This window comes from Sinocyclocheilus anshuiensis, unplaced genomic scaffold (assembly GCF_001515605.1).
Source record: "Sinocyclocheilus anshuiensis isolate Anshui unplaced genomic scaffold, SAMN03320099.WGS_v1.1 scaffold466, whole genome shotgun sequence".
Classification (NCBI taxonomy): Eukaryota; Metazoa; Chordata; class Actinopteri; order Cypriniformes; family Cyprinidae; genus Sinocyclocheilus; species Sinocyclocheilus anshuiensis.
Window position 1 is genome coordinate 1,021,065 of NW_015544159.1, and position 24,902 is coordinate 1,045,966.

Sequence of the window (24,902 nt, forward strand, 5' to 3'; positions counted from 1 at the left end):
TTCAAATACAATATTTTTGAAAAATGCCCATCCCTAGACCGCAGAGAACAAATCCTATTCACATACCGGACAACAGCTGAGGACTTACTTGCATAAGTTTTCGAGAGAGCTCATTGGTGAGGAACTCCTCTTCCTTCTCATAGTTGACTGCTAGAGTTTCTTTCTCTTTCTGCAGTGCCTGAATCTTCTTGAACAGGGTGTTACTGATGAACTCTTCTTCTTGTTCTGCTCTCGCTTGCTAAAAAAATATTTTAGAAAGCACAAAAATGTTAGTCTAAAGCTGATGAAAATACATCAGTAACAGGAAATAGTTGTTTCATTAACCTTATTTTTGTTGCCTCTGAGTAACAAACACATTTCTTCACTTTGCATGCATATATAATTGTAATACATGGTTGATAATGTAGGGCTGACTGAATAAACAAACAAAACGCTTTTTGTTTAAGGAATAGTTCACCCAGAAAATAATTTGCTAAAAATATTCTCACCCTTAGGCCATTCACGATTTGGAGATTTGGAGAAATTTAGCATTTTAATTTCAAACTGTTGCTTCCAGCTAAAATATGAATCCTCTATCCATAATATTTTTTCTCCATTAATAAAAAAGAAATATGCACAGATCAAGCACCGCTCACAAGCAAAAACAGTCTAAAACAGTTCTAAACAAATATGTAGGTGATTTTGATGTGAGAGGACAACAGATGGACTTTTTCACTGGATGAACCGTTATTATGGATTAAGGACTTAAATTATTTTGGCCAATGGTTTAAAAGTTAAAACACCTTAATGGTGGATTTACTTCTAACAACCAGGCAGCTTTTCACTTCACAAGACATTAACTGATGGACTGGAGTTGTGTGGATTATTGTGGTGTTTTTATCAGCTGTTTGGACTCTCATTCTGACGGCACCCATTCACTGCAGAGGATACACTGGTGAGCAAGTAATGTAATGCTACATTTCTAAAAATCTGTTCTGATGAAGAAACAAACTCATCTACATCTTGGATGAGTATAGTGAGTATATTTTCAGTAAATTCTAATTTTTGGGTGAGCTAGTCCTAACTATTCCTATTCCTAACATGTTGTGGTGATCATTTCGATTTTTTCTGTAAGAAAGATGCTTTATTGTCATTGTACAAGGTACAACGAAATTTACAGTGGCAACTCTCAGAGAGCAAGAAACATGCAAACATACATACACACATAAAAAAGAAATTAGCATATTACTATAATTAAACAAATGTAAATGTATTAAATGAAACAATATGGATGGATGAATAGAGTACTGTATGCTTGGGATGTTTCTTGCTCTCTGAGAGTTGTCACTCTAAATTTCGTTGTACCTTGTGCATGCCATTGTGCAGACAAGGATACACATTTTTGCTCAGTAACTTTTACCAGAAAAGCATGTTATGAAGAATTGCTTAACACATCATACTGGAACTGGGTGAATCATAAAGAAACACTTCTTGTAGATATTTCACAACCAATACAGAATCAGTTTGACTTATTACAAACATATAAGAAAGTGGCCTCTCTGACTAATGAATGCAGAACAAAAGCCCTACAAGCATGAAGTTTGTTTCTAAATGCAGCTGCAACAATTTAAAGAAATGTTGGAGGCAGCAAAACTGGGTCAAGGAAAACATCATGAAGGAGGATAAATCAAAAGCATTTCAGGACAGTGGTTTAGTTATAATTTATACATACAAGCCAAGTTTATCTGGCTTGTAGAGACCAATTTGCAATGCACTCTAAAACCCGTGTCCATCACATATAAGGAACTGAAAGTCTAGATGTTATTTCTACATATAGGTGTTATTAAGAAGCCATCTGCAGACCCTGAGAGAATAAGAAGTGCATAATGATGAAGATCTCTGCAGATAACATAGGGATGAAATAAACCTTATCAAGCCAGAGACAAGCGGCTTTCTCTATTTTGATTGTACACAAACACAGGCTGACAACACACAAGAACAGCTGTCAGATGATCATCAAATATTAACTAGCAACCAAAACAAACTGATGACAGATTGTACTGTACTGTGCTTTACAGTATTGTAGCACCAGTATATCATCATCATTCCATGTGCACATGAATCAATCCATCATCCATATGAGATGATTTGCATTAACTTACTTGATGAACTACATGCTAAATTTGTTTAACCCTACAAAGCCTACAGTATAATATTCGACACTTTGCTGAAAAACTACATGCCTTCTGCCCTCAATTACATTTGTCTTTTTGCTGCAAAGTTTAATACATTGCAATACATATATTTTTTTATAAACATACGAATAAATGTTATATTGTTAGAAATATTTCATAATACATGAGCCATATAAGGCTGACATAATACAAAACATAAAGCACATATGAAACCTTTTTTTCATTTATTTTAATATTTTGTCTAAATGTTTAATAAACTGATACATTTCATTTTCAAATTTAATTTTTAACTAACTAACTAACCAAAGCTAGCCACAATATAGTGTATCGTGTTGATATATTATAGGAGTTTATAACTATCGTGCTCCCACTGGCACATGCTACTGTACTGTCACTTAAAAAATAATACCAAGTTTCCATGAATCGTGTACTTTATACTTTTTCTGTGAACTATTTATATGCATACTATACTAAACTAAGTATGTGAGTTATACTAATGAGGCTGGAATTAATTACTGTCCCAATTTAACTTATTATTGTGCTGCTAGCTCATGCTAAGATTAATATTTCACTGACAGTTTCTTCTGAACACAACCAAAACGTCCCCAGAGTCACTAAAAGTGGACTAAAAGGTGCTTGTTTAGTAAATTAATTTTTTTTTTTAATTAACAAGACAACGGAAAATCTGAGACGATAAAAGCTAATCATTAGCACATTAGCTTCAGTGAACCGTAAATGTAACCGTAACAGCGTTTACGAGTTTATAGGTTTAATAACACATGAAATGACTGAATTCCTTATTATTAGTGTTAGCTTTCATGTGCATTCAGGTAAATAAGTATTAATTGTAAAAACATTTGTTAATGACTCACTATGGTGACACTGGCTTTGCGCAAGTCTCTATTCTCCTCCTGCAGAGCTTTACACTTCAGTTTAAACGTCTCGAGCTCGATCTTCAGCACTTTATTCTCTTGCTGTAAAGATGCCAGGCGGTTCGTCAACTCCTCTAGACGGAACGAAGAGATGAGGATGGAGGAGGACGAGGATGAGGAGCACTGAGGGGTGGCTCCGTCCGTGTCGCTCTCACTCGCACTGTCCGCCATCATTGAGCATCAGCGTGAGTCAATGAGGGAAGGGAATGAGATACTGCTGTACGATGCGAGTCGCTACAGCGACCTCTAGTGATTCGATTCATTTGAGCGAATCGGTTTGTTCAAACGGTTCGCCCTGGAAATGGGCGGGGCTCAATAATAATTCTGCTGTTTAAAGTCCTAACTGAAAGTTTCGAATTCAAAATATCACTATAAAGGTGATGATACACGGAGCAACTTTTTTTTTTTGCAACGATGCTTGGGCTCTTTCCCATTGAGAATGAGCAACACATTTCTAACTATATACTGGTCGTGGGCCCTCACCCGGTTGCCCGTTGACGGCAACACTGCCCAGCAACATTGTTCAAAATGTTGCCCCGTGTATCATCAAAATGTGTAAATTATTGCTTAGGCGTTTGATGAACCAGCACGCAGACAGCGGCATCATGTGGTAGCTGGTAATTTTCTCAGCGCTGACATGGTTGGACCAATCACAATGGTCTGTGGTTACTGGATTAGCCAGTTTTTAAAAATATATTTATAAAGATTACTGTGGCACATGTCTGTTTGTATGTAATCATTCATTCAAATGTAATACAATTTGTAACTTATCTACCTGTAATCAGCATTTTACGGAGTCACTAGTTAAGCCTGCCAAAGAAAGCTGGACACAGGGCCTGTTTTTGGTATGTTTGACAGATAGAAAAAGTTATGTGAACTCAGCTCATGAGTGTGAACGAGTTTACATTTACATTTATTCATTTAGCAGACGCTTTTATCCAAAGCGGCTTACAAATGAGGACAACAGAAGCAATCAAACCAACAAAAGAGCAAGAATACAGAGTAGGCTACTAGTGTTAGAGGGTCAAGTTGATATATATATATATATATATATATATATAATAAATAAAAGAAAACAAGTAGATAGAATATAAACAGAATAGAGCGTGTTAGTGTTAGAGTCACTTTTTTCTATAATAAATAAAAAGAAAATAAGAAAACTCTATTCTATTTCTATTCAGCCTACTTGTTTCCTTTTTATTATGGAAAAACCCTCTAACACTTATTCTATTTCTATCTAGAATAGAAATAGAATAAACAGTGTTAGTGTTAGAGGGGTTTTCTATAATAAAAAGGAAACAAGTAGGCTGAATAGAAATAGAATAGAGAGTGCTAGTGTTTAGAGTTGAGCAACCGAATGCAGCTGTGTTCACCTTACATGCTCAGCTAGGTAATATGGGTTAGTTCATCCAAAAATTGTCATTCACACTCATGTCGTTCCAAACCCATAAGACTTGTTTATCTTTGGAAGACAAGTTCAAATATTTTTTTATATTCTCTCATCATTTTTGTGCTTACATTTAAAGTCAATGCAACCAAAATGTTTGCTTCAAAAAGTTAATAAGGAGACTGTAAAAGTATTCCATCCAAGTGAATACAGCGGTTTGTTTGAAGAGACACGATTGTTTTGTATTTGATGAATTTTTATATCATGAATTTATATGATGAATTTAATTTAGGCTTTAAGATATGAGCTCACAAATATGGAAAAAGGAGGCTCAAGTGTGCCAGTTTGAAGTATGACACATTCATTTTCAGTCGCGCTACCTTCAAGGACTGCCTTTCTCTATATACTACAGAGGTCCATTAATAATTTGTGAATTATCTAAAGAAAAAAAATTACATTTTTCACAAAGGAAGACTATTTTTAAGAACATTCATAAGTGACATTTTATGGCAACCAAGAACATTTTAATCACTCTTCCTACTATATTTTTGGCTACCTACTATAAAGGAAAAAGGTAAATAATAATAATAATAATAATAATAATAATAATAAAATAATATTTAAAGTATATTTGTACAGTACATTTCTAAATACACATCATAATAGGGCTACATTCATAGAATGAATAAAACAACTGTGACTGGATGGGTTGATTTTTATTACTCCATTACACTGTGAGGAAATGGTGCTTAATTCTAATGAAAATAGATTTGAATTCTTATGTTTCTTTTGAATATGTCCTGGACTTGACTTTTTATCACGAGATTCCCGCATAAACGTTCCGATTAATGTTGAACAAGAAAGAAAACACAGTGAGGATTTGAACACAATTTATTATAAGCTTAAATAATTAGTTTGATCATCCAGTGTATGCTTGTTTTTTTTCCATACGTTTGTTACCAGATCTATCATCCATGAATGCTTGGGTGATTTCTCAATGTACCAAAACCAAAGTAAAATTGCCCCCAAAACCACAGCAGCCTTGAAAAGTAGTAATACACTGCTAGAATGACTACAAATGACAGGCTGACAGAAAGACTTCTACATCTTAGATCCAATACACATGAGAACAGTTAAAAATGCATCACGTCAATCAACATGACGCATACCGGTGAGCATTCGGATTTCAGCTGTATCTGTAACTGCATAGGGAACCCGGCGGCTGTGATGTAATGGGACACAGTGTATTTTAGTGAAGCTGAACAATGGTGTTGTGATACCGTCATCTTTCTAAAAAAAAGCGTGAGAATTAGCAAGACTGTGAGTGAGTGTATACATATAGAACATCACTTCCCCATCTCTTGTGTGTTATGCTGTTTAGAAAAATCTAAATAAAGTGAATCACATGCATGAAAATATTAGTACTCTGAATAAGTCTTAAAACAGAACTACAGCGGCTCCAATGCATGTAACCACTGAAAACCGCAGTAGGTTTGAAAGAAACATCCGTTGTTAAAATCAAGCTGGCTTTTTTTCATATACAAACATTTTTCTTGATAATAATTATACAAGTGCATGTGAAGTTACACCGAAGTGTTCCCTTAAAATTGGAATCAGAATTGGTAGTTCATTCCTACACACTTGCCAGTGCATTAACAACATTCTGAGCCACTTTCGAATTTATACAGTGTAATTTATGTACAAAATAAGCTCCAACAGCATTATACACCCCGACATTATGTGTCCGAGAGGAAAAAAACGTAAGGCGAGTGTAAAAGGTGATTCGAACGAGTCCCTCCATTTCTGTCAATCTGCAGTATGTTACGTGGCCTCTTTGGTCACGGAAGTGCTTAGGCGCTGCCGTGGAGCATCTCGAATTAGACGCCCCAGTCGACTGAAACGTCCTCTCAATCATTAGCCGTTCCGTGTTATTGACAGAAACCAGTTGTTTTTTTCATGCTCATGCTAAATCAAAAGTCGTCTGGCTGAAAACCATTTGTTGTATGAAAGCTGCAGACACATGATCCTCATCCCCTGACCTCCTGCACGTTTCCAGTGATCCTCCTCATAGGAAAATGGTTCTGAAACACTTTCAGATCTGAAACATACAGGAATATATCAACTTATTTTATTCATGTAAGAACACAGCATAGCTTTAAAATTGATAAATAGTGGAGTCTAAAAATCTGAGAGCGCACTGAAAATCTGGGATACAAAATCTAATTTAAAACTGGAAATATGCTGAAAGTTTTAGGCTGTGTAAAGCAAAGAATATTATGACATTAAATACAGCCAATATATTTATGATTCTGTGTTTTTTCTAGGATTTCGACTTTAGATGTCCAGTCATTGTGCAGGTTCACAATGCAAGACCCAAATGACCCTTCAAAACATGTTGTCCTGGTCTGCACACAATAGCATGAGTAAAAGAACAATTGCATGGACTAATTTGCTGAGCCTGCATGTCATCAGTGGGCTGCATTTCAACTGTACTGGAAAAAGCGCTGTTGCAAAGCACATTTCTCTGGTGACTACTGTGTTGATGAAAAGCTACTGGCAGGATTCCGCACTGCTCTGCTTTTTACCCCTTGACTTCCACTGATCCTAGTTTTATGCCTGGACTTACCAAAAAGAGCACAACTGTTACGGTTGACCCATTTTTTCCCTTTGTCTTCCTTCCTTCTTTATGCCCTTCTCTCCTTCTCCAGCCTGAAACAACAAAAGCTTGAAGTTAGAGATGACTCTAAAAGAGCCGTCATACTACACAGCGTCTATAGGGATATTATTCCCAATGCCCATCCATGGTAACACACGACAAATGCTATAAGAGAAAAAAAATTAATTAGTGAGAGACCAATGTTCCCTCTATTTATTTATTTTTTTCAAAACCTATTTTTATAGACATTTCAGACACATAAGCAGAAACACCACCTGTGCACTCAGTGTCATTGAAGAAATTCAAAGTTTTCTCAAAATTAATTTATTGGGAGTTTTTTTTTTCATGTGTTACCTCATGAAAACGAATTAACAGTAAAGCAATGTAGATAACTTAGGTAACATTAGGCTATCTATCTAGCGTAGTAAGTTATGCATTACTCTTCTTTTTTTGTTTGTATATTTGTGAGGTAATTCAAGATTAAGTTTTGCTAAGATAACTTGTATAATCATGAGAAAAGTAAGTTATGCTCATGGGAAAACAAAACATTCTAAAGTCATTTTTCAGTATCATTTGTTGTAGGATGCAGCCTAAATTAAATCAGCATAGCATCAGTTCCATACTGAAAATCAATGGGCATGCGGATGGACTCCAGTTTAGCTTATTCAAGCTTATTTCCCCAAACATGGAACATGTTTTTTTGTTCCGTGTGGGAGCAACATTAAAGTATGTGGCCACACAGCTAGAGCGAACACATATCAGTCCACAGATGTTCACTCAGTTTCCCATTAATAAAGCCACTTCAAACAAAAACCAGGAAACTTGGGTTAAATTTCGAATACAGCAAGCTGTTCTGAAATGTTCTGCACACTACAGGCCCGCACTAGCACTAGCATCAGCACCGCACACGAATCCAACCTCAGTGTGCTCTCTGAGGGGCCCGGGGCCCCCCTCTTCCTCCTGCTCGGCCCTATTGGCCTGCCGGGAACGCTTCCTACGCTTTCTCCTGCCTATGTCCTCCACACCAGCTGTGCGACGCACCACTTTCCGGATGACCTAAGAGAAGGGGGCAAAGTCATGTCTCATGGTACTGGATTAGACCCACACGGGGGCAGAAGGGAAGAGAAAAGACGTTGATGCTTATGGGGTGGGCATGGACATTACTTTTCTGGTCACTATGTTTCCATCTTCATCTGTGTACTGCTCCTCTGTCACAGTCTCAACAGGGATGTTTCTGGCCTGATCACCCTACACAGGTGGGATGCATGATGAAACATTACAGATCTTTTACTTTGTTTTGCTGATGACAATGGCTGGATGCATTTAGTCATTCAAACAAACATACAAATTGGTCGTTCCAACACTATAGGCAAAAAAGTCAACAGCACAAGCTAACTGTCTTATACATCTTCCAAATGACATGCTAAAAACATAACTCTTTAAATGAATTCAGTAATGATTGACTTTTGATTTATAATAATATACAGTGGTAGTGATGGGCCAGGTTTTTTTTTTTTGTTAATAGTCAATGTTTGTGAAAATTTGGTTAAATCAAAACAAAATCTGTAAAATTAAGACGCACAAAATGAGGTTTCATTGTGTAGTGAAACTTAATGCTAACATGAAGTATTAGTAGTGATGCTAACCTTATTAATTAATCAAAGATAGGGGAAGGAGAACAAACACAGGAGAATAAAATTAAAAGACGAAAAATAGATTACGCTAGAAAAATACACTTCAGAAATCACAGCAACTTCTTCATGAAAAGTGGCAGTGTGCTAATCACTTCATTCTCTCTTAGCACACAGACTAAAAGCACACGCTAAGCCTGTAGCACACAAACTGGCCCAAATCTACAAGAGTACCAACTCATAGTACCTTCAGAATCACTCTCCGCCGATACACTCTGGTGGTGACAGTTTCTTCCTCATCAGAGCTGGATTCATTATCTCTACGAGCTTCCTGCTAGAGTCAGGTCAGCACATTACTGCAGTGCATGAGCCATCAACCTCATATGAAGTGCTTCAAGCCGTCAACTAATATTCTTCAAGTCACGAATCTTCACTGTACTCAAGCACTGATGGTGACCCAGAGTTGATAATGGTTATTATTTCTTTCAGTGGAGAATGTAATCATGTTTACATTCGCAGTTATAATCAATCTAATGCTTTTTTCTTTTTGTAGACAAAAAAACTTAGATAGCTTCTGTCGAGGTATACATGATGCATTTGAAGCATAATCAAGTACTTCAAGGATTAAATACAATACATGTCACGTTCTTTTGTTAAAATTCGATTGGATTATTGTTTATCTTTGTTGTAGCTTGAGACTTGAGAGACTAGTGAAGACATGAATACATTTGCAGTAAATTACTATAGGGCAAAAATGTCAGTGAATGGAACTGTCACAAAGGAAGAGCCCAAAAGACTTTCTGACTCCCTGGGCAGTGAACTTAGTTCTGAACAAGGGAGAAGATCGAGACACCCTGAGCCATGTGAGTACATGCATGGTTAAAAACTTGGTTTATCTTTGTAAGAAAATCTAAAGAGCATTGATGTTTTGCTTTTTTAAGGTCTCTCGAAGAAAATGTTACCTGGACTTTAGGCTTGGAAATGTCCTCCCCCCTGTGGTTTGGTCCTCTGTCCTCTACAGCCTCGCTGCTCACTTCTTGTCCAGAGTCTTTCCTAGCTTTGCCCTTTGGTTTGCTGGAAGACTCACTGGCGTCTGGTGACAAACGAGCTTGGGCTTGGAGCTTTTGATATTCCCCATTTTGCCTCTCAGTTTGCACTCCTGGTGTTGAGGACATTAGTTCTTGGCTGTGGAGGCATCGAAGTTCGAAATACATTACTTGATTGATACCAAACCTGCTGAGCTTGCAGAATAAGAATACAGTATGTTGGTAGAGGTCACTGTTCTTACCCGGACTCTCTTTGCCCTTGTGTTTCAGTATCTAGTCCGTGGCCAGAAGTTGCCGTCTTCCCATTTGCACCGGATGTCTCACTCTGCAGACCTGAAATTGAAGACATGTCTTTTTCTGCCTGCTGCACTTCACAGAGGATCGCTTGCAGCCTCTCCTCAGTCATCTCCTCATCCTCTGAGCCTTCCTCCAACTTAATGTTCTCCAAGAGAGACTTTATTTTCTCTTGGGTCATCTCTTCATCTTCTTCGCCAAACCCAGACTTGCCACTCTCTCCAGGAGCCTCGCTGGCTGAGACACAAACGGGAAGCTTCGGTTGGACTTCCTTCTGCTCTTTTACTGGACTTTTTGGGAAGACATCTGATTCTTTTGAGGTTCCCTCACTGTCACGTTGTTCCGAGGGCGCTGCTATTTCTTTGCTGACACCAAAGTCATCTTCAGCTGACCAATCCTCTTGGCTAACAGACTCTCGGCCTTCAATAGAGGTGTCCTCTGCCATGACGGTAGGCGGCTTGGTATCTGCAGACACTGGGCCACTAGTGATTGGCAAGGACAGTTCACTGGGTCTAACAGGGGCACCAAAGGGGAAATTTAGCCTACTGTCCTCGCCAAAGAAATCATCCTGGCGCAGAGGGGTAGGGGGTTCATAGGTCAGCTCTGAGGGACTCTTGAGCTCCAGCTCAATGTTGTGGTAACCTGAGTGATACAACACAGTGAGATGGAGGCGAACACCACTTGTGCGCAATGCCACAGCAACAGATGTAATGACAGAGGCCTTTGAAAATGTCATGGAGGATCATGTTGATGTTAGGGTGGCATTCTGAATTTAATAAGCCCTAACATTATGACTTTAAAGGAATTTTCTGGGTTATTTGCAGAAGTTAGAATTGTCTCACTTTAAAAATTAGACAACTTTACAATTCAACTAGATAAAGAATTTGTCAAGACAAACTTTGAAGCTGGCTTGAGAAAGCCAGACCACAATTCAATTAACAAACATTTTCACTAAATTTGAAGTGCTTTTGCAAAAATACAAGCTGAGGAAACTGAGGAATAGACATTTTCTGTGGTAGTCAAAAGGACACCACGGATGATTGATAGCATAAATTAACCCAGAATACTCCATTACGAATACTGTATACCATTAAGGTATGCAGCATATAGTATAATTAGTATGGTTATAGATATCTGTGTGTAGTTCACCATGTAATTTTCAAAGGCAGGTAATTACAACACTAAATATAAAGTTCAGGAACAGTGGGGTCCTGACGTAAATGGAGGAAGATGGGTGATGATGATGAGGAAAATGAAACAGACTGAGACTGTTTGGTCAACACTTTAGGGATAAGAGATACAAATGATGTAGATGAAGTAGGGGCAGTAGAAACTGTCATGGACACCAGGTTACAGAAAAATGAAGACAAGATATTGATGATACTGTGTTAGTAACATGAGACTTATCAGGATGATGTTGCTATATGAAGATAAGAATGCAGTATTAATGACAGAGCGAGTTTTCATAGCATGAGTGAAGAGCTGTAGCAAGAGCTAGCATTGATTTATCCACCACAGAGAGAGCAACTAAGCTAAACAGTGCTGCCCCACTGTGCTTTGAAATGAGGCAAAAGTGTTGCTATGAAAGAAGTTGGTAGGCAGTGGAGAAGCAGCTGGTCTGGATTTGCAGCAGAAGCACTCTATCAGGAAGGTTCAGAGGATTCTGGGATACTGGAGGATCAGGCAGCCTGACAGCAAGCAGACATAGTAGCCAGAGCCATGCTATCGATATTGCTTCCAAACTACTGAATTACTGTTAGCACTACACAGAGAGAAACATTAAGGCAATCATGCTGTAAAAGCAGGTTGGATACTGTTATTATGTTTTCATGTATGTTTATCTGAGAAAGAATCAGAAAGTATAGTGACAAAACAGAGTAGAGCACTATTGCCATTGCTGATAGCTACAGTAGTTGGTATACTTTGGATACTTTATATACACATAAACATAATATTTATCTTAATACGGTATGAACCAAATCTTAACCCCATCAGATCCAGCACACGAGTAGAATATAAAGCCTTAACAGATATTCTAATAGAGCACAACAGTGAGCACCCACTTTTTTATGGCCTATAATGGCTTTTGTAGTTTGTCCATCTGGAATTTGGCAATTAAATAATATTTCTACAGAAGCATGTATCATCAGTTAACAATCTCAAAGGTGTGAAAGGTTTATAGATAATCGTTCATGAAAACTAAGGGTTTTTTAAACTTATGGATCCCAACTGTTGCTCCATATAAATTTATTGTAATTCACAATATTATTAAGATGGGGTTAGGTTTTGATTCAGCATTAGCTTATATCATGTACCACACAGATGCATGCTTAAATGCTTTCATACAAACATACAATCATAATAATAAAATATTTATGATCACACTGATCCCTGACTGGTCTAACACCAGGCTGGGAAATAGCAGTGTTGATAACTGGCGGATCTAATTGATTAGAAAAAATTGAGATTTAAACTTAAACTTGAGTTTAAGTTGATACTGGGTTTGAATTTAGAGCAATAAGTGTTTTGCCATGATGGTTCTATGAATCTACAGATTTGTGAGAGACATAGAAAAGTAGAGTTCAGGTAGATGGGGCTAAACTTTACCATCAGCCTGCTCCTGGGAAACTGCGCTATCATCTGCAAAACATCTTGTGCCTGAAATGTTACCATAGTCAAATATCGGCCCTTCCAGCAATGTCACAATATCCAACCGATTGATCTTATTCAGGACTGCAGTTAAGGCATCCGCTAAAATTAAAAAAGAAAAGATTTTCATGGTTGCACATATTAGCTGAACAATAAATTATGCCTTTAAATTATAAATAACATTATTTATCTAATAATGGCTGAGAATATGATTTGGATACAGAAGTCTGTCCCAGCCCAAACCCCACCCACCTACCTACCTCCTCTCCATATGATTTACCCTTATTCAGAAAATATGTAGTCCGTAGGCACACTTACTCGTAGCGTTTTTACCATCTCGGCTAACCCATTTCTTTAAAAGCATGAAACTCTGAGCTGTCAGTGAGTTTGGGTTTTCCACACGGATTTGATTTATCTCATCAACCGAAAATTCCATTTCCCTGGCCAGCTCTGCAACACATTAAAAATAGATTAACAAGTCTTCTGTCTTTACCACTTCCCCGTACACATGTGCGCAGTACTGCAGTGACTGCAGATGGCACACCCTACTGATCACAGCAGCACTGATGCTTTGAGAAACAACAACAAATAAGGTGAAGCCATACGTGCACAACAATAGTAACACTAAAAAGTAGCATTTAGGGGTAAAAATGTGACATTATTTTCACAGATTACATTACATACATAATTACAGCGATATAAACATATGGGGTATATTTGTGCTACGGTGTAATGCAACACTTTGTCCTCTAGGCAGTGTCATTTCTTACCAGTCCAACTCAGGCCAAGATGATCCGCCACAATAGCCATACGTACATCTGTTCTTTCACAGGGGCTCTGAGGGCCTGAGAGCAGAGGATGGAAAGTCATGAAACTCTTAAAAACATAATATTTAGAGAAGTTAGTAAAGTAATAAATAATAATAATACCCTAATAATAAATAAAAACTACCATTTTCTGATCAAGTAAAGATAATTAAAGGATTGGGGGAGATTTTTTTATTTCATACTTTTGCCACAACAAAGTGTGTCCATATCCAAATAATAGGTTAGGAGACATTGATCAGAAAAGAGTTGCAAAAATATTTTGATATAGTCAATTAACTTGGTTTTAAGAGGTTAGATTTGTGAAGAATGCATATAACCAATCTAATTGGAAATGTTTAAAACCTGACAGTATAATCTTACCAGAAACACACATATAAATCACAAAAAAGACACGATTCAAATGTCTCTACAGCTACAGCAGAGGGTCAAATGTGAAATTCACAGTATCAAATGAAACTGAACATGCGGCATCTTGGTGCTGTGCTAGGACTGTGTGTTTGTGTGGGCTCACGAGATCTACAGGCTTCCTTAGCACCTTACAAGAACTAGGAACCAATAAAAATGGCCAGCAACCCACTCACACTGGCATGCTACAGTAAAACTGTCTATCCATAGAAAGAGATCTGAAAACAGGTTTAGAGACCAGTACACAAAGAGAGAAAATGACAAATGACAGATGACATCTACAGTCAGGTCACACCACAGGCAATCACAACGGCTCATGCAACTAAGATCATACAAGTGGAAAGTTTTACAAACTAGGCTTGATCTCCACGCCGGGGGCCACTTGAGGCCCAGCACCCTGACTGCCTTCACCTCCATCAGTCCTCCTACTCCACCTCCTCCTGTCTCTGCCGGACTGCTCAACCTGTGATCTCACGTCTCTAGCAGACCTGGATGTACTGGAGGGTTGCGACGCTTCTGATAAAGATGTGTTCCTTGATGTGCTGCTTTCTTCATCCTTATCATATGCCTGCATCTTTTTCTCTTCACTGGAAAGGCAGTCCACAAGCTTTACTGCCCTACTAGGTTCTGAACTACTAGAACTTTTGCCAACCTCACATAGGGGCTCCTGAACACATTTACTGCCTGATCTACTCACTGGACCAGTTTTTGATCTTTTGTTGGTGGTTATCATTTTGGTTGGCTGTGCTTTACCTTTCTGTTTGGCTATTGTGGTGGTCCTACATTTCCCCACTGGTGAGGAACTAACATTTTTGACCTTCATCATTGGGATTCTAGATTTAGGCTTCACATCTGGGAATGGATCTAATCGATTGTTGGCTACTAGTCTAATCTTTTGAATTGGTCTCGAAGATGTTAGATCTTTTTTACACCCCAGTGGTGGATGAGGTGCTCTCACTGGCAACCTAGACTTCGGTGGCTTTCTTGTAATGTCTTTGCATTTGGATATTACATCAATTTTCTCTGTACTGCCATCCCTGAAAGTACCAGTGTCCTTTCTGACTGAATCTTCACCTGGGTTTATTACTTGAACTGAGCAAAGATCAGACATTAACAGCTGTTTGGTTTGTATGCCGCTTTGTAGCAAGCAATGTGTTCCAGCATTTAAGGCCTCAAGATTAGCATTATTACTGCAATTTCTGGAATTATTGGAAGTTGTCTGGAGGCATGTTTGTGGCTCTGTCCTCAATGAGTCTGTCCGTTTATTGTATTTGCTTGTTCTATAGGTTTCTGGTCCTACTTGATGTGTAGTCTCTGGTGTTTGACCTTGAGAACTATCCGAGTCTACACAAACAAAATCTCTCCTCTCAATGTTGGAAGATTTGAGTCCTATTTTAAAAGAAGAACATAAAGAACTGACTTCTGAATAGGGGGGAGGCTCCATGTCATGAGATGTGTCAGAGTGGTCAGTGCATATCTGAATGATATTGTATGATATAACCGTGTTGTCCTCCATCTTAACTTGAGCTCTCTCAACTATCTGTGGATTTGAGGTGACTACATTTGGTTTTCTGACCCCATCCCCTATCCTCCCTCCAAATGTATGCTCACCGATCTGAAAAAATTGCAGCCTCTCTTCAACAAAATCCCGCTTGCTCATGTCAATCGCACCACTGCGGGTCATCTCAAACATCTTCCCTTCGTGGAAAGGGAAAGGGTTTGGCTCGCTAGTTGGTGTGCTTTCATCGGTTGGGGTTCTTGCAGGAGTTGTGTCAGGGGTTGTTGCTGTAGACTTGTCATCTACTGCTAGCCCAAACGGCTTGGGCTCATCATCTTTAATTCTAGCGTCCACTACTTCATCTTCTCCTCCCTTGCTTGACCAAGGATCAAAGCCTTTTGTTGCAACAGTTTTGAAAGGAGTATTAAACTCCTCATCTAGCTTGTAACTAAAGTAAGTGTCTGACAATCCTTGATCAGACTGTTTTCCATCCTTTTCACTGTCCTTGCCATTCTTTTTGTTTGAGGGATCAGTCTTAGCTTTGGTCTTTTTGCAATCCTCAGCAGGTGATTCTTCATGAATTACTTCAAGTTTACTTTGGCAACGGTCACTTAGACTAGACATATTATCTGATGCCCAAAGATCCTTTCTGTTTTCATTGGGAAATCCAAATGGTTTGGCAGTAGGTTCACTTAAGCCATCATCCTCATCTTGAAGTTCATATCCATCCAGAGAGTCAATCTCAGTGGCATCAGTGTCATGAGAGAACTCTGCAGTTGTCGCTAATGAGCAATCTGTGATGGACTGATCATTGCCATTTTGTTCATAATCGTAATCTTCTGCTTTTCCATTACTATTTGCCTCTGGTTCTTTATCATTCCCATTCTTGTCATGCTTTTTTGATGGGCTTTTCTTCAAATCTTTGTCCTCATCAATCTTAAAGGTATATTTCTTTATTGGAATAGGTTTAAAGATAGATTCCTCCTCACTTGAATCACTATCATTAGCTCCTGGGGGCACAGGAGATGGAGGCTGGACTCTTATTATAGGCTCGGCAAGAAGATGTTTATCATGCTCCTCTTGGAGATTTACTTCCATCATTTCAGTCTCAGCCTCTGAGGAAGGAGTCGACCCTTTTTTCTCAGGCTGTGAGGAATCAGAATCCAAGGGTGGTGGAGGAGGGAACTCTATATATGCAACTCTTTTGTCTCTTGTCTCCTGGCCAGTTTTGTGTTCACCATTGGCTCCTTTTTCTGGTCCAGATTCTTTCAAAGGAATAGCTTTGCCTTGTTCACTATCTTCTGACTCCTCTGAAACCTCAGCTATTGGGCTTGCAATACCTGGCATAAATGCAATAAATGGATCAGGGGTTCTCGAGGTGAGATCATAGCTGACCTCTTCTGAGCTTGGTGTCTCTGGAGTCATAGGACTTTTGCCAGAGCTATCAATAAAAGAGAACTGTTCTAAAGTGTCATCATCTGGGCTGCCTTGAGGAGATGTGGGCTGTTTCTGTTTAACTGCATAAATTGTTCGACTTTCTGAGCTGGCCATCTTTTTGAATGTTCCATTGGTTCCTCCTCCTCCCATATCTTTGTCAGACTGTTTCCCCACTTGAACACTTACATAGACTGGTAAAGTTTTAAGCCCTTTGAAACTTTCTCTCGTTGTAACTGTGGATATTTTTTCGACTGAACTAGTGTCACTTAGACCACTTGTTGTTCTACTTTCAGCAGAGACTTCTTCAGAGTTCTTTGTTGCAGCTTCCTCTCTCTGTAACTCTGAACGGCCATGAACCCTTGGTTTGGTCAGGGTAGGTATGTGTGATGGGCTCTTTTCAGATAATTTAGTTAATGTGTCTTGATTTGCCTTCTTTGACTGATTATTGTCTGGGGAACCAGGTGATGTTCTCACAGGAATGTGAGATTCTGTTTTTTTCTTAAGGGTCTTTATCTGAAAGTCATTCCTATTGATATTATCCTTAGACGAGGAAGCTGTTTTAACTGTCTCATTTTTAATGTCACCTTTTAAATACTGTTGCTCTTTAATATCATTAATTGCACTATTCCTGTCTGCAATATTTCCATCTTTCAAATTTTGAGAGTGAACTTTAGTAGAGCTCTCTTGCGTTTTATCAAACTCTTGATCTTTCATTTTCTCAAAAAGTGAGGCTCTTTTTACAACAGTATCTGATGTGCTAGATTTTTCAGGTAAACATTTTTCACCCAATTGCTTTGAGACAATAGTACTACTGCTACTGTGAGGGGTTACTCTACTTTTATCAGTTTCTGTTAGTTTTCTAGGAGGTGGGTATCCTTCATCTGTGGAATCAGCTTTTGAGGGTTTGGAACCAGCGAAAATCTGATATACTGGTAATTTACTTTCTGGTAGTTTTTTAACTGGTTGTTTTGACTGTGTTAGAGGCACATTCTGATCCTGTTTCTGCGCTTCTATTTCAAACTTTTGTCGAACAGAACTCACTCTAGAAGTCTTAACTGGGACTGGGGGGCCTGCATCACCTGTCTCTGCCTGCTTATGATCTTGGTGCTGTTTTGGCTTGTCCTCACAGAACTGTGACAGCACATGCCTCTCGGGACTGTTTGGCAGACTTGCACTTTTCCTTTCGTTTGTACTGCCAAACATCTTCTGTCTGCCTTTGTCCCATTCCTCAGCTGCACTCTTTTGCTTTTTCTCAGGGCTGCTGCACGTTGAGCTTGGCCCTGACCATGTCTCTCGTGATAATCTTGCTGGTTTCTTTTTCTCAGGGGACTTGAGCTCATCATTTAACTTTTCAGTTTTGTCCCTAAAAAACTGTGAAACCTCCCTCAGTTTCTCCTCTGCCTCTTTAATGGTCCGATCTACTCTATCTTCATATATGAGTTTCTCTCTATTCCTGTCCTGCCTATCCTGGGTGAATCTCATCCAGACTGCATGTTTAGGGCTACCGGGTTCTGTGGTATAATGTAATACTGTAACTTTGTCATATTGCTCATCTTGTGGGGGATATTTACCTGATTTGTCTGATGCATCCCTTGCTGACTTTAATTTGGACTCCTTCCTGGGGCCAGCTACTGTTTCTCCATATATGTCCTCAGTATCAGAATGTGATATGTCTAATTTTTCTGAGAGCAACATTTTCTCAGCAAACCTGTATGACTCCCCTCTCAACTCAGATAATTCGTCATCATGATACTCTATAGAATGCTGGCTTAGAAGTTTTAAAGCTTTATATGACTCATCTGCAGTAAGCTGAGCTGAACTGGGACGAGACTCTTCCTCTTGAGAAATAGGTGTATTGACTCTGGATGTGTCTAAGAAGAATGGCAGTGATTCCTCAGTAGTAAGTTCCTCCTCATCTTGAAGAACCTCATAATCACCATCAACACTTTCAACGAGTTCCGTGAGACCTCGGTCACTCTTGCATGTAAACTCTGGATGCCTTTTAGTCTCTCTGATTATAACTTCTGTCGGGTCAGTTGTGTTGCCCTTTTCTATGTGCACCTCAATAATTCTTTCAACTTGGGTTTTTTTGTCCTTTTCGAGGAACCGTGGGGACAATTCATCACCTTTAATGGCATCTTGGCTAGCTTTGTGCTCAAATAAACCGGCTAATTCTTTGGAAGGGTCTCTTCCAGACTGAAAAGCTTTCATTATGTCTCGGACTGACATTGCTTCTTCAATCCTGTCAGAGCCAGAATCTTTCAGTTGAGGTTTGTGGTAGACCATTCGAGTTGTAGTGGTGATATGAGTTTCTTCTTTGACGCATGCCAGTTCCTCAGAGCTGACTTTCATCTGCAAGGCCTTTACCTTATCTTTGATCGAGCTAACTGCTGGCTCAGGCTCAACCGGAGGCTTCAAAGCTGCTGCCTCATCCATTAGTGGCACACAGACCTCCTCAGGATGTTCATAGCTCCTGATGACGTGAAGAACCTCAGTTCTGGTTTCTGTTATGACAGGGGGGATAGGCACATCTGTGAAGGGGGGTTTGGGCCCTGTGCTCTCTGCACTTTGAGGAGCTGATGGGGTCTTTTCACTTCTGGTTTCAAAACCACTATCTGAGAGGGGACTCTTATCTTGTTCATGGGAAAAGTCATCAGGAGATTCCAGGATAGCATCTGTGCCACTATAGGAGTCTGCTAATTTACTCAAGTCTTTCTCTGAGGGAGAGGTCCGCATACCTGTGGGTGGCATTTTGAGTTTGTGCTCCGGTTTCATGGTACGCTTCTGTTTTTCCTCCCCTTCCTTCTTTATTTCATCATATCTGCTCTTTACATCAGCTATTTTTGAAAGGGAACTGGCACCAAGATCATTCATTAAGTAATCAACCACTTTAGCTAAATTGAGATCTTTGTCAGGCACTGACTGTGGTCCAACAGGAAAGGTTGGTTCAAATGTTGACATGGAACGCAGGGCACTCTGTCGTGCCTCCTCAATTTCATCTTTGGAGAACTCTTCCCATTCATCCTCTGAGGCCCTGTCTTTACTTGAGCTTTTGGCCTCACTCAGGACATCTTTTTTGAGAATTGCATTAACTTTGACAAGGTCCTCTTTAACTTTCTCAACCAATCTGAAGGGCTCTTCATCCTCCATTTTGGACTCTTTAGAAACATGTGAGTGAAAGCTTTTGGCTACGGTCGAGGAGTCAGTTTGTAAGATTGCAGTCATTCTTATCAAATCTTCCTTCATATCTGCCACGTCCTTAAGAATCGCTTGACTGGATGTCAATGTGGGTGAGGCAGCTGCTTTGAGGACTGTCGGGGAAATAAAAAGTGAGGGCTTTGAGGGTTTAATTCGTGATGTAGAAGAATGTGTTTGGGTGTGTGGCTGAGGTGTGATTGTTATTTTTTCTGGGAGTTTCTTCCCCTGGGGTTCAGGGAGCACATTGACCACGGAGAATACTGGAACAGACATGGAAATGGACGATATTGATGTGGTGGTAGTGGCTGGTGATCTAAGGGTATCGTAAACAGAACTTGATAAATTTGATCTTAAAGGTGAAGATACAGATTTTAGCGCACTATAGTTTGACGTTGAGCCAGCAGTAAGTGATTTCTCAGCCTCACTGAAGGCTGCACCAACACTGGCCGTAGCTGCTTGCGTTGTGGCCTGTATCCGTTCTTGTAAGCTGTAAGCCCCTCCTGTAAACAAACGGGAAGATGCAGAGGGGTATTTTATTGGTGAAATGGATCCGTTTAACAGGACTGTTTCAGTACTGGATATTGTAGGCTTAGCTGATGAAGAAAGCGATGACAGAATTGTACCCCTAGCTGTATCTGTGGTCGTTTTAATAGAGGACAAGTTTGTAATATTTCGAATTGGAGAGGACACTGCTATACTTGTGGGGGCCACGGTGGATTTGAATGATAAAGATGTGTATGTATTTGTGGTTGACTTTATAGAATCAGCTTGCTTCACTGTGGTGAAAGTTCTGTCTAGGATGGATCCAGGTGATGAAGTCAAGTTAGCTCTTGAGGACAATGAAGCAGCGAGCCCCTTAATGGACACCGGATCTGTGCCAATTTTACCTGGCGAAGACAGGAGACTGGAGGAAATTTGAACTTGGTTTTGGGGTTGTTTAACCACAGTCTTTATTGGAGATGACATAGATCTGTATGTTCTAATGGGTGATGCTATATCGCTAACTGATTTTGCAGGAGAAGCATTCGATGTTCCTAGGGTGGACTTGATTGGAGATGCAGAGGAAATGGACCACACAGACTTTAGTGGCGAAGCAGATGGCGTGTTGGAAGGTGAACTGGAGAGGGAAACCAGTCCACATTTTGTTTGCCCAGGGACGGTAATAGGAGCAGTCGACCATGCCTGGTAAGATCTTGTTGAAAAGACAGGTTTGTGAGCGTAACCAGCAGGCAGTGTTCTTGTTGTACTTCGTTCGACTGTTTCTTTAAACAGACAAATGAAAATCCAAACATAAAGTCAACAAAAAATGGTGGAGAAACAGAGAGACCAGAAGGAAAAAATTGGTCAGTGGTGATTGTCTTATAAGAAGTAGAGCAGCAGTTTTATGATGTGAAATGGAACTGAAGATGAGGATGATGCCAAAATAAAGATGATCCAAAGAGACTCAAAGGGTTCACAAAACAAAAATTAACAAAGAAAAGTATGACAAAAATGATGAACCACAAAACGTAAAATGGCAAGACAAATGCACAGGACCAGAGTAAAACAATTTCACTTTTGACTTTTGATGTGCTACATTTTCCTGTGACTGACTACCTTCATTTGCTACAGTGCCTTTTATCTGTTTGGTTTAGAAAAAAAAAAAAAACAGATCCTTCCCCAATTTGTGTATTTTGACAAAAACAGAAGACTCCAAAACAAAAAGCATCCTTGTTCCTATGCTACAGCAAATCATATTATGACAAATGCAGGCTAAATAACTACAATTTAATTAATTGTCGCTCACATCATGCAGATCTGAGTAACCTTAGTGACAGGCAATTCAGTGCAAACTGTGAAAGCACCCGAGAGAATCTACCTGTGAGTCTTCATGCATTTCCGTCAAAAATGCATTAAATAATTATACACAATCACAAAGCCAAAAGGAGCAAGACTGGTTGTAAACAGGAATTAAACAAAGGAAATGATTTTTTTACTTTGATGCCATAGTGCGTAAAGTTTGCATCAATAAGTCACTCAAAGTAAAATGTTATGAATGTTACAAAATATTATTCTTGCTAGTGTGGGTAAAAATGAACAAATAGGGTAAACAATATCCCATAAGCACAGGGCAAGCACGGCACACCAACCGAAATACCAAATTTCACATGCAAAGTAAACTTTAAAAAACATAAACAGAAAACAAGCATGTGGACTCTGTTCATGTATGGTAAAAAATGTGCAGATAAAACAATGTTTATGCCAGTTAATATATCATAGATGGTCACAGTAAGTCACATGTTAGCTTTAATCACTCTCAAGAATTTGGTTCTCAATATAAGTTCATACATTAGTGAAAACATCACACTCACTCATTCCAGGCTCGGTCAGATAGCTGTAGCGCTTACGTAAGGCTAGCGATGTAAAGGTATGACGTCGTTCTGGCTTTTCAGTCTGTAACAACAACAAAAAGAATCCTATCAGTTCTCCCATTATCAACCCTGCTTAAAGTTCAGCTAACTCCCTTACTGTTCCTTTCTTTTTGAAAAAGCTTTATGACTATAATGAAGGAACACTGATTTGGAAGGTTTTTATCATTTTCTTTATATTACTGTACTCTTTAAACTGAGTTGGCCTATATAGTCTCTATTCACATCAATAGCATTAGCAATGTAGCATTAGCGCTACAGCTAATGCTACATTGATTTCCTTTAACTCATTCTAAAGGCCATGAAACAAAAACAATAACTACGATTGACTGGGTCAGTGAGATCATAGGTTCCGATGTCCAGTACTTTGATACGCAACATAAACATATAATTTTTTGTCCTATAAATTCAATTTTAATATGCTTTGATATGACCCACTTAAGTCTTTCCAGTCTAGGCAACAGTCCTTGATGCATGGATGAGTAAACAAAAATCAGCTTGCAGAAAGTTGCAGCAGCATGCAGTATATGTATGTGTACTCAAGTTAAAGCCGTCTTAAACGAACAAATAACCCAGAGCTAAAGCAACTAGCACACCACATGAAAATGAGGGGACAGCACTATTACCTCTTCCTCAGGATCTGAATCCACATCCTTTTGGTTCCCAAGATGCATTGCAGAAACAGAGGGGATAACGTAATGAAGAGCAGGGGGAAAGAAACATCAGGATGTGAAAAAGGCATTAAAGGAACATAAAGGGGTAAAAAATAAAAGAAAAATAAAGCACAGAGCCGCAACCACAGAAGCTGTTGAAAAAAGCACAAGCCTGTGCACCTTCAGCCAAAGCAAGATCCAAATCAAAAGTGTGATTTGGGTCAGCCACAACAACAACAACAACTTGAAAGAAGCTTGAAACAGATAAAAGACACACTCAGGCAGTTTGAGCCAAGTCTGACCCTTCATGACTAGGAACACTGCTCTATCTTTCCTGAGTATGAAGATGGCATGATATGACGCAGATGATCATAGTTCAGCCTTACCTTCTTGAGTCCTGGCAGTGTGATGTTTAAATTACAGATAGCAGTCTGAGTGAGACCCTTGGAAGTTTTGGGCTCTCTGAGGAAGGACAGGCGGCCACATGGCTCTTGGCTGCTGTCTCTGACCTGCAGATGACAAACAAATGTTACTGGTAACAATTTAGTCTTTAGGTCTGACTTGCCCAGAATTTGCTGGATCATAGCTTGTAGAAAACGATAGAGCAGCCCATCTGATTTAAATAAGTTTCAGTTAGAAAATACACAAGAACATGTGAAGAGCTACATTACCTTCTGATATCTCAGGGTCTAACAGAAAGTTATGCTGATTTTAATAACAAAACAATATGGCAGGCAGAATGTATTACTAATGTGTCATGAAAATGTGGAAATCGTTGAAGGAAAAAAATGATCTACCTTCACACAGAATGGGAGTCTGTTTTCTTTGAAAGCATAGAAGTTAAAAACCAGCTGCTGTCCGGTTTTGGTAAGAGGGGCCAAATTGCCATAGCAGTCCACATAGATGGGCTTCCCCTCCAGCACCTTTAAAACAGCCAGCCGTGTCATGCAAACCACATTTTATAAAAATGATAATGTGCACAAATCCCAGTAATATCTCATAAAATAAATAATTAGCATGGAATGTTATACAGTACATCAGAATCTAGTGATAATAGCAACATTTAAAAAAAATTAAATAACTAAAACGGATAATGCACCTCAATGTCTTTGCTTCTGGCCACCTCCTCAAAGTTCTCCTGCTGTTCCAGGGTTTTGTCCACTTTATCGTCTGTCATACAGAAGCACCGCAGGCTGGACTCCACAGGGTCATTCATTTTAGCAAACACTACAAACTTGGCCATGTAGGGCACACAGATGAGCTCCCTGTAGAGCTGGGTGGCCAAACCTACAGTCTCTGGGATCTGATGGCAGTCTGCAAGCCAAAACCTAGCCACAAATTTAACAGTCACAAAGCTGAAAATGTGCGATTTTGATAATACACCTTAATATTTTCTAGAATTAGATCTGAGATATTGAAAATTGATTAAAACAGGTAAGAGGACTTTATGAGGAAAGGTCATAAGTTGTTCTTTTACCTGGCAGACACGTTTGTGGTGAAGGACACACAGTCATTCAAAAAAGTGAGAGGTGTAGTGCCAGTGATGTCCTCCCACTGAGCCAGTGATGTGCCACCTGTCACAAGATGCTTTATTAAAATGATTTTTACATTTTCTGAAAAAAAAAAAATGTGACTGCTCATGCAGTCTAAAATTCACCTCCTCAACGAGATAAATAGAGATGCACTGGTCGACAGGCCATCAATGTG

At 39.2% G+C, this 24,902-nt stretch overlaps 2 protein-coding genes across 15 annotated transcripts in view; both read right to left on the bottom strand.

The window, feature by feature from the left end:
- Window positions 1-3,300, bottom strand: part of LOC107695538 (coiled-coil domain-containing protein 6) — a 27,416-nt gene extending 24,116 nt beyond the window's left edge. Inside the window, exons 1-2 of the mRNA XM_016495496.1 lie at window positions 3,047-3,300; window positions 89-238 (exon numbers count right to left, since the gene is read on the bottom strand). Coding sequence (XP_016350982.1) covers window positions 89-238; window positions 3,047-3,280 — 384 coding nt within the window. The 5' untranslated portion in view covers window positions 3,281-3,300. The remainder of the gene's footprint in view (window positions 1-88; window positions 239-3,046) is intronic.
- Window positions 3,301-5,370: 2,070 nt separating this feature from the next.
- LOC107695539 (ankyrin-3-like) overlaps window positions 5,371-24,902 on the bottom strand; it is a 108,843-nt gene continuing 89,311 nt past the window's right edge. For 4 of the 14 annotated variants that reach the window (XM_016495503.1, XM_016495510.1, XM_016495508.1 and 1 more), the window contains 15 exons: window positions 24,673-24,769; window positions 24,295-24,523; window positions 23,993-24,118; window positions 23,582-23,704; window positions 22,486-22,567; window positions 13,540-13,614; window positions 13,088-13,219; window positions 12,728-12,871; window positions 10,069-10,762; window positions 9,743-9,965; window positions 9,028-9,114; window positions 8,314-8,397; window positions 8,068-8,205; window positions 7,120-7,202; window positions 5,371-6,591 (listed from right to left, as the gene is read on the bottom strand). In XM_016495503.1, the coding sequence (XP_016350989.1) occupies window positions 7,137-7,202; window positions 8,068-8,205; window positions 8,314-8,397; window positions 9,028-9,114; window positions 9,743-9,965; window positions 10,069-10,762; window positions 12,728-12,871; window positions 13,088-13,219; window positions 13,540-13,614; window positions 22,486-22,567; window positions 23,582-23,704; window positions 23,993-24,118; window positions 24,295-24,523; window positions 24,673-24,769 (2,300 nt within the window). In that variant the 3' untranslated portion in view covers window positions 5,371-6,591; window positions 7,120-7,136. Of the gene's footprint in view, window positions 6,592-7,119; window positions 7,203-8,067; window positions 8,206-8,313; window positions 8,398-9,027; window positions 9,115-9,742; window positions 9,966-10,068; window positions 10,763-12,727; window positions 12,872-13,087; window positions 13,220-13,539; window positions 13,615-15,612; window positions 21,397-22,485; window positions 22,568-23,168; window positions 23,196-23,581; window positions 23,705-23,992; window positions 24,119-24,294; window positions 24,524-24,672; window positions 24,770-24,902 lie in introns of all 14 variants that reach the window. The other 10 variants (XM_016495506.1, XM_016495511.1, XM_016495509.1 and 7 more) reach the window with 8 other exon arrangements.